Source organism: Bidens hawaiensis, unplaced genomic scaffold, assembly GCF_021521415.1.
Source record: "Bidens hawaiensis isolate Kalapana, Puna unplaced genomic scaffold, B.hawaiensis_p1.1 tig00036691_1, whole genome shotgun sequence".
Taxonomy (NCBI): Eukaryota; Viridiplantae; Streptophyta; class Magnoliopsida; order Asterales; family Asteraceae; genus Bidens; species Bidens hawaiensis.
Window position 1 is genome coordinate 123,638 of NW_027505420.1, and position 9,948 is coordinate 133,585.

At 37.0% G+C, this 9,948-nt stretch overlaps 1 protein-coding gene and 1 long non-coding RNA gene across 2 annotated transcripts; both read left to right on the forward strand.

Annotated features, from left to right (window-relative positions):
• The first annotated feature begins 33 nt into the window (after positions 1 to 33).
• LOC143613090 (uncharacterized) lies at positions 34 to 1,365 on the forward strand. The gene is made up of 3 exons (XR_013150054.1): positions 34 to 172; positions 644 to 712; positions 1,274 to 1,365. It is a non-coding gene; the product is annotated as an uncharacterized LOC143613090 (long non-coding RNA).
• A 213-nt stretch (positions 1,366 to 1,578) lies between these two features.
• Positions 1,579 to 9,496, forward strand: LOC143613093 (ribosomal RNA-processing protein 12-like). The gene is made up of 8 exons (XM_077086901.1): positions 1,579 to 1,717; positions 2,189 to 2,257; positions 2,819 to 2,932; positions 3,070 to 3,231; positions 8,309 to 8,437; positions 8,582 to 8,683; positions 8,792 to 8,871; positions 8,956 to 9,496. Exons 1-8 carry the CDS (start codon positions 1,712 to 1,714, stop codon positions 9,248 to 9,250), a joined length of 957 nt encoding a protein of 318 aa, XP_076943016.1. The 5' UTR covers positions 1,579 to 1,711; the 3' UTR covers positions 9,251 to 9,496.
• Positions 9,497 to 9,948: the final 452 nt, after the last annotated feature.

Here is a 9,948-nt window from a genome sequence, read left to right on the forward strand (position 1 = left end):
TTATATATATATTTTTATTTTTGTTTTAATTGTTTAGGGATCCTCTGAGTTCTGTTCTTCAAAGTTTGAGGAACTTACGGATTTAATACTTGGTTTGAAGTCCCCTGATGATGTTACTTCACTTTGATGGCGACTTTCGTGCTTCAAGAACCTGATAATTCACTCAATGGAGGTTACACATTGCTCCCTTCTGAAGTTTATTTATTTATTTATTTTTATATCTGCTTTCAGTTCTCAGTTATGTTACATTGAGGTTATATAACCTAAATAACTAAATAAGACTCTGGGCCATATTTACTTTCAATTCATTCTGAGTTGAACTGGTTTAAACAACTTGTTTATCAGCATTTTTTTTATCTAAACAAAAAAGTTATAGTTGCGTCCTTGGATTCCTGAAGCAACTATAAGTTGTCCCTTTTTTATTTAAGAAGTCACGTAGGATATGGTAGGATCTATGGTAATATTTTGTTATGAAACAATAATGCTGCTAATTTTATGCTACTTGAGTTTGAGGCTCTTTTGTTGCTGCCGCTTTAGTGTTTATTTAGTTAATTGTTTTACATACCATGTGGAAATTCACTCTAATAGTTTTACCGTGTGGAAATTCGCTCTAATAGTTTGCTTTACTAATGATATTCTGTAGATTGCGTTGGATGAAGAAAACCCATATGGTTTTCGTATGCTAAATGAAGTTATAGTGACATTAAAAGATGTAAGTTCTTGTTCTCTCTTCCTTCAACTAACTTCTTTTTATGCTTTTATTTTGTTGACGGAGTTGTCACTATCTCTTCTGATTGTAAAATAATTGGACACCCTCATATTTTTCTACTTAATTGTTTTACAAGTATCTAGCTTATTTACCTGCATGGGCAAATTAAGAAAACAAAGTTAATAGTTAAAGCTAATTATGGAACAAAAATTGATTATTATTGAGTAATTTTAAATTAAGAAACAAAAATCAGTTTAGAGAAGGATCTACTTCTTAAATGTTAAATAAATTCAGATATTAAATATAAAATGATAAATGTACTACATGGCATTTCGTCACAAAGTTAAATATTAAAAGTAACGTATTACTTGTATTTGGTTTGCTTGTAATTAGCTGATTATGGAAGGGGTAATGTAAAAAGCTAGACCGGAAGATAGTTTTACACTTGTATTACCTTGTCACATGTATCTATAATTCATCCATCATAATTTCTTTCTTGCTTTACTTTTATCTACTCTGCATTTTTATAATTGCTTATATCTATAACCTACTTTTGACCTCCAGGGCAAGGAAGAAAGTAGAAAAGTGGCATATGACATCCTTCTCGGGACAAGCTCGACCTTGCAAAAAACATCATCTACACTCGAGAAAAGCCCTTGTTATGAATTTGTCAGCATGGTAATCACTTGTTTTGTTAAAAGTAGCTTAAAACATCATCTGTGTGTTCTTATATAGTTAGTAAACAACCATCTGTGTGTTCTTATATAGTTAGTAAACAACCATCTGGTAAGTAAACAACCATCTGTGTGTTCTTATATAGTTAGTGTTAAGGAGATTTATATATATATTTTTATTTTTGTTTTAATTGTTTAGGGATCCTCTGAGTTCTGTTCTTCAAAGTTTGAGGAACTTACGGATTTAATACTTGGTTTGAAGTCCCCTGATGATGTTACTTCACTTTGATGGCGACTTTCGTGCTTCAAGAACCTGATAATTCACTCAATGGAGGTTACACATTGCTCCCTTCTGAAGTTTATTTATTTATTTATTTTTATATCTGCTTTCAGTTCTCAGTTATGTTACATTGAGGTTATATAACCTAAATAACTAAATAAGACTCTGGGCCATATTTACTTTCAATTCATTCTGAGTTGAACTGGTTTAAACAACTTGTTTATCAGCATTTTTTTTATCTAAACAAAAAAGTTATAGTTGCGTCCTTGGATTCCTGAAGCAACTATAAGTTGTCCCTTTTTTATTTAAGAAGTCACGTAGGATATGGTAGGATCTATGGTAATATTTTGTTATGAAACAATAATGCTGCTAATTTTATGCTACTTGAGTTTGAGGCTCTTTTGTTGCTGCCGCTTTAGTGTTTATTTAGTTAATTGTTTTACATACCATGTGGAAATTCACTCTAATAGTTTTACCGTGTGGAAATTCGCTCTAATAGTTTGCTTTACTAATGATATTCTGTAGATTGCGTTGGATGAAGAAAACCCATATGGTTTTCGTATGCTAAATGAAGTTATAGTGACATTAAAAGATGTAAGTTCTTGTTCTCTCTTCCTTCAACTAACTTCTTTTTATGCTTTTATTTTGTTGACGGAGTTGTCACTATCTCTTCTGATTGTAAAATAATTGGACACCCTCATATTTTTCTACTTAATTGTTTTACAAGTATCTAGCTTATTTACCTGCATGGGCAAATTAAGAAAACAAAGTTAATAGTTAAAGCTAATTATGGAACAAAAATTGATTATTATTGAGTAATTTTAAATTAAGAAACAAAAATCAGTTTAGAGAAGGATCTACTTCTTAAATGTTAACTAAATTCAGATATTAAATATAAAATGATAAATGTACTACATGGCATTTCGTCACAAAGTTAAATATTAAAAGTAACGTATTACTTGTATTTGGTTTGCTTGTAATTAGCTGATTATGGAAGGGGTAATGTAAAAAGCTAGACGGGAAGATAGTTTTACACTTGTATTACCTTGTCACATGTATCTATAATTCATCCATCATAATTTCTTTCTTGCTTTACTTTTATCTACTCTGCATTTTTATAATTGCTTATATCTATAACCTACTTTTGACCTCCAGGGCAAGGAAGAAAGTAGAAAAGTGGCATATGACATCCTTCTCGGGACAAGCTCGACCTTGCAAAAAACATCATCTACACTCGAGAAAAGCCCTTATTATGAATTTGTCAGCATGGTAATCACTTGTTTTGTTAAAAGTAGCTTAAAACATCATATCATTCTCTTCTATGTAGTTTGATACTTATGAAAAACATATACTTTATTTACTCATCTTTATTTACTTCTCATTCTCACTGTTACGCAATTCTATAGATAATGGGCTACCTCTCTGGATCATCTCCTCACATTAAAAGTGGCGCTGTCTCTGCATTATCTTTAGTGATCTATAACGACTCAAAGATTTGTACTTTGATGCCTGATCTTGTCCCGTCAATCCTTGAGTTGCTGCATAGTAAAACAATTGAAGTTGTAAAAGTGAGTTAAGATAATATTAGTTCTGGATCTATATTTGATCAATCTAACTTTATTTGTGTTAGGTTCGGAGTCACACACAAACACGAATACAATAGTAAAACCGAAAGAATAAACGAAAGAGACACAAGGATTTAAGTGGCTCGGTCACGGTGTATGACCTACGTCCACTGTCGATAACTAGGGTTTTCTTATTATTGAGTGATACAAACTTACAAGTACAGGAGAGAATATATAGACTAGACAATTAGGGTTTAACCCTTTAACTAAACTGGGCCTGATTAGAGCTTTTGGGCTTGGCCAAAACTCAAACAGCTTAATCTCCTAATTCTGTCTATTCGTCTAAACCGGACCCGACCCATGATGGATCGGAGACCACAAGATAACAATCTCCCACTTGGGCTTCGAGACATCTTCTCTAAACCACCACTTGGATGCGTCAAACATTTCAACCTGCTCCCATTTGGAGACGTAAAATGTCTTCACCTGCATTGCCTTGTACATGTAAAATAAAACCCATCTGGTTTTGCACCTCCTAGTTACCCTTCGCCTTCTCAACATTATTCCTGAAGGCCTGCTGAAGCTCTGCACAGCTTCAGCTTATCCAGCATCACCGGCTTGGTGAACATATCTGCTGGATTCTTAGCACCTGAGATATTTTTCAAACTGAAAACACCATCACTGATCAAATCTCTGACAAAGTGATATCTCCTCCCGATGTGCTTAGTCTTCGAATGATAGACTGGATTCTTCGCAAGTTTCACTGCACTCTCATTGTCACAATATAAGAAGAACTCTGCCTGTTTCTTTCCCAACTCTTCAAGAAAAGTTCTCAACCATACTAATTCTTTACTTGCTTCGGCTGCTGCCATATATTCTGCCTCAGTGGTTGATAAAGCAACACTTTTCTGAAGTCTGGACATCCAACATACTGCTGTTCCCCCAACTGTGAAAACATAACCAGTAGTGCTTTTAAACGTCTTCTTACATCCACCCAGATCAGCATCTGAATAACCCCTGAGAATTGTATCCTTCCCCTTAAAACATAACCCCAAACTGGAAGTACCCTTTAAGTACCTGAGTAACCATTTCACCGCTTCCCAATGTTCCTTTCCCGGATCCGACATAAAACGACTAACTACCCCGACAGCATGAGCAATGTCTGGCCGTGTACAAACCATGGCGTACATGAGACTGCCAACAGCAGATGCATACGGAACTTTAGCCATCTCTGTTCTTTCTTCCTCTGTTCTGGGAGACTGGTCTTTGGTAAGTTTGAAATGACTTCCCAAAGGTGTGTTTCTCGGTTTAGTCTTCTCATCATTCATCCTGAATCTTTCTAACACTTTCCCTATGTATTTCTCTTGGGATAGTGTTATGGAGCCATCTTTCTTTCTGGATATACTCATCCCCAAAATCTGTTTGGCTAGACCAAGATCTTTCATCTCAAATTCATCAGACAACTGTTTCTTCAACTTGCGAATCTCCTTCATATCAGATCCTGCAATTAACATATCATCTACATAAAGAAGTAGAATGATATATGAGCCTTTAAACTTCTTTAAGTAGCAGCAATGGTCGGCCTCGCATTTCTTGTACCCAGTTCTCACCATAAAATCATCAAACTTTAGGTACCATTGCCTAGGTGCCTGCTTCAGACCATACAAGCTTTTCTTCAATTTGCAGACCCATTTTTCTTTCCCGGCAACCTGAAATCCCTCAGGTTGTGCCATATAGATCTCCTCGTCAAGATCACCATGTAAAAATGCTGTCTTAACATCTAATTGCTCTAGATGTAAATTTTCTGCAGCAACAATACTTAAGATCAATCTGATGGTGGTCATCTTCACAACTGGAGAGAATATTTCATTATAATCAATTCCCTTCTTTTGCTGGAAACCCTTGACCACTAAACGAGCTTTGTATCGTTTAGACCCATCATGTTCTTCCTTGACTCTATAGACCCATTTATTCTGTAGAACTCTTTTATCTGGTGGAAACTTGGTTAAAACCCATGTCTGGTTTTTACTCAAAGAGTTCATCTCCTCCTTCATAGCATGCTCCCACTGGAGCGAATCTTTCAACTTAAGTGCTTCATAATAACTCTCTGGCTCACCATTTTCAGTTAAAAGGAGATAATTAACTGAAGGTTTGTAACGTACCGGCTGTTTAGAAACTCTGGTGGACCTCCTAACCCAGTGCTGAGGCGGGTCAGGTTCTTGTGGAGACTGTTCATCCTCAGACTCTGAACTCCCACTGTCAGAGACTCCCTCTGACTCTTCATTTCCACCAATATCATCATCTTCAAATTCAGGAACTGTGGTTTATTCAGTTTCTGTTTCGGGTTCGGTAGCTGACTCAACTGTCTTTTTCTGAGCATCAATTTCATATTCAACCGCTCTTTCTGAACCCTTGATTTTGAAGTGTTTCTATCTTTGTATAACTCAGCCTCATTAAAAGTTGCATGCTTACTTCTGACTACTTTTCTGCTTTCTAAATCCCAAAGCCTGTAGCCCATTTCGTTTGACCCATATCCAATGAAAACATATTTTTTAGCTTTAGCATCAAGCTTGTCATTTTTCACTAGATCATAAGCGCTACACCCAAAGACTTTCAAATGCTTATAATCTGCAGCTTTACCTTTCCACTCTTCTTCTGGTGTCTTGAAACCCAACGGTGCTGACAATCCCCGGTTAATTAAATAAGCTGCAGTGTTAACTGCATCTGCCCAGAACGTCTTTGGAAGCCCGGCATTAAGTCTCATACTTCTTGCCCTTTCATTTAACGTCCTGTTCATTCGTTCTGCCACTCCATTTTGTTGAGGAGTGCCAGGGACTGTAAAGATCATCCGAATACCGTACTCTTCACAATAATCACGGAATTCTTTGCTAACGTATTCACCACCGTTATCCGACTTCAAGCATTTCACCTTCAAATCAGTTTCCAATTCAACAGCAGTTTTCCATTTCTTAAAAGTATCAAAAACATCAGATTTATTTTTAAGAAAGTAAACCCATACCTTGCGTGTCGAATCATCAATGAAGGTGACATAATAGTGCGATCCTCCCAAAGAAGAGACTGAAGTTGGTCCATAGACGTCAGAGTGAATAAGCTCCAATTTCTGAGCTTTTGGTTGTTTTCCGGTCTTCACAAAAGATACTTTCTTCTTTTTACCGAAAACACATGGTTCACAAAATTCAGATTCAACCTTCTTCAGTTCTGGAATTTTTCCTCTAGCAACGAGCATTTTCATCCCTTTTTCACTCATGTGGCCGAGTCGTTGGTGCCACAAACTAGACTGACTCGGTCCACTGGTCACTGCATTTACCCCATCAGCTGGAATTTCAACCATGTATAAAGTGCCCTTCTTTTTACCTCTGGCGATCACAAGATTCCCTTTCACAACTTTCCATTGACCCCCACCAAACATAACATCATATCCTTGGTCATCTAACTGCCCAACAGAAATTAGCTTTCTTCTAAGGCTAGGAACGACCCGAACATCCTTTAGAGTCCATGAGGTGCCCAATGAAGTTTTTAGTTCAATATCCCCCATCCCCATGATATCAACAGCATGATTATTAGCCAAACGAACTTTACCAAAATTACCTGTTCGGAGATTCTTCATCTTCTTCGTGCTATAAGTGGCATGAAAAGATGCACCAGAATCCATAATCCATGAATCTGTTGATTCTTCAACACAGCAGATAAGAGTCTCTTCTGAACCTTCTGAATCATCTGAACCGGTGGCCAGATTAACTTCCTTCTTAGATTCTTTCTTTTCTTTTGAAATTGAGGGGTTAGGGCATTGGTTTCTGAAATGCCCCATTTCTTTGCAATTCCAACACTCAATGTCTTTTCTGGGCTTTGACTGACTTCTTCTTCTAGACTTTGACCTACCCCTGCCATTACCTTTCTCTCTTCTCCTACCTCTCCCTTCGGTGCTCAATATAGAACTAGATGTCTCACCAGAATTCCTTCTTCTTATGTCCTCCCCTAAAATCAAATCCCGGACTCCTTCAAAAGTAAGCTTAGTATTCCCAGAAGAACTACTAACTGCAGTAACAGTCCCTGACCAACTTTCGGGTAATGAGGATAACAAGAGTAACGCTTGAACTTCATCATCAAACTTGATATCAACAGAAGACAAACGAGAAATAATAGTGTTGAAGTCATTAACATGAGAGGTAACAGATGCCCCTTCCTTCATTCTGGTGTTAACTAGCTGTCTTATCAGAAATACCTTGTTTGATGCAGAAGGCTTTTCATACATATTTGACAAGGCTTTCATAAGACCATACGTGGTAGTTTCATTTACAATATTGAATGCCACATTCTTAGCTAGTGAGAGTCTAATAACAGCTATGGCTTTTCTGTCAAGTACCTTCCACTCATCATCTTTCATACTTTCCGGTTTCCTCTCTTCTAGTGCTTCCATTAAGTCTTTCTGACATAGCAAATCCTCAATTTGCATTTTCCACCATCCAAAATCCTGACCATCAAACTTCTCAATCTTGATCTTTCCGTCCTCGGCCATTATCCAAACTGAGTTTTGATTACAGCAAACAACCAAACTACCCAAGGAATAAAAGGACTGGAAACTGATCAGAAAAAAACGAACCAGCAGCTGCGGAACCCTAATCAGCGGCGGCGGAACTGTAGCAGCGGCGCGGTACTGTAGCGGCGGCGGCGGAACTGTGTGTATAATCGATAACCAGGCTCTGATGCCAATTGTTAGGTTCGGAGTCACACACAAACACGAATACAATAGTAAAACCGAAAGAATAAACGAAAGAGACACAAGGATTTAAGTGGTTCGGTCACGGTGTATGACCTACGTCCACTGTCGATAACTAGGGTTTTCTTATTATTGAGTGATACAAACTTACAAGTACAGGAGAGAATATATAGACTAGACAATTAGGGTTTAACCCTTTAACTAAACTGGGCCTGATTAGAGCTTTTGGGCTTGGCCAAAACTCAAACAGCTTAATCTCCTAATTCTGTCTATTCGTCTAAACCGGACCCGACCCATGATGGATCGGAGACCACAACATAACAATTTGTTTTCTCTTTCCAGGCTGTTCTAGGCTTTCTCAAGGTGTTAGTTTTGAGTCTTCAAGTGAATGACTTGCAGAACTTTTTATCTGACATTCTCCATGGACTTCTGCCCTGGTCATCTGTTTCTCGCCATCATTTTAAATCCAAAGTATGTTATGTTCATTAATATTTCACCACAAAAGATGGCATTAAGTAGTTTTCATAATTTTAATTGTTTATAAATCATGACACTGGACATTTTCAAGACATATATTTATCTGTAACTTTGTTATTATTGTTTTTGCAATTACAGGTAACGGTCATCCTGGAGATTATGATGCGAAAGTGTGGTTCTGCAGCAGTGAAATCACTAGTACCTGCTAAATACCTAGATTTCGTGAAGGATGTCTTGGAGGTATACCCTTTCATGGATTTTGGCTGTGTTTGCTTAATGACCCGAATGAATAATAATTAACAACTCTTGCAAATAGTATTAATCTCATAAAAGTTGTTAAATTTACAGAACCGTCAAGGCAAACCAAATTCCCAAGAAACCAACACAACTGGAACAGAGGCAGGACTTTCTGAAACAACCCACAACGGGTCTGACTTCATAAACTACACTTTTCTAAGCTCGGTTACTTTATCATGGTGCTAATATGATTTACTTTTTATTGTTGTTTTCAGTAAGTCAAAGTTTAAACCCAAGGCTGCAGGCAATTTCACCAAGAAAGAATATTCAACAGATACCCAAAAGAGAAAGAGGGATGATAGAAAGCACTCAGATAAGCCTAGTAAATTTTCACCTCGCGGGAATAACAGGACGAAAGACGTAAAACGTTCTGGTTTTGCTAAATCAACTGACCGTTCGTCACAAGGTGGGTTTAAAAGAAAAAACCCGAGTTTTAAAAATGATAATAAATCAGGTGGGAAGAGACAGAAACAGTGGAATAAAGGAGGCAAGAAAAATGCATCTGGCTGATTATGCAGCCTATAATTTTTCAGTATCTGAGTTGCATTTGGTCTCATTTTGAGGGAAGGCTAGAGACACTAATGGCACTAACGGTTCGTATTGCTCATAGCTCGTATCTTACCATGTTTACTCTGGATATACATATGTATCATGAGCGCTTAGTCGATATATTTCTTGATTTGTGTCATGTTATATGGGAATGGTGTATGTAGCATAGTTCGGAAAAGAAAACAAAATTCAAGTTATGTGAGTGTAGTGCCATTTAAAATTAATCATTCAAGTTTATTTGGTTTTCGTAGTTAACTTTGGTCTCGGTATGTGATCGGGTATGTCCATACCCATGGGATTCGTTGTCAGCGTTGATGTAGGTCAGGTTGTACTTATGGGTATGAGATTGGGTCATTGGGTTATGACTCAGATACGGAATCAGAATGTGAACGGGTTTGGTGCGGGTGTGGTTGGGCACGTTAATAATTAGGCGCTGCGTTTGCATATCTTAAATACAATGTTTAGTTTGAATTGTCCAAAATGGTGTGTTGGATTTGAACTTCACAAATAAATTCAGCGTTAAGCAGATTAAGAAAATAAGAATGAAATAAAAATGACATATTTTGAATCTGCCAATCCGTTTTAACGGGCTTACAGCTTATGGCATTTTCTTAACTTACAACTTATGATAAGTCTTTTTAACATGCTCACAATGTAAA

Bases quoted from the DNA above. Each gene is read 5' to 3' on its own strand.
- LOC143613093 (XM_077086901.1), top strand. The intron at 3,232-8,308 runs GTGAGTTAAGAT...TTCTCTTTCCAG, and splicing joins AAACAATTGAAGTTGTAAAA to GCTGTTCTAGGCTTTCTCAA. The intron at 8,684-8,791 runs GTATACCCTTTC...TTAAATTTACAG, and splicing joins TCGTGAAGGATGTCTTGGAG to AACCGTCAAGGCAAACCAAA.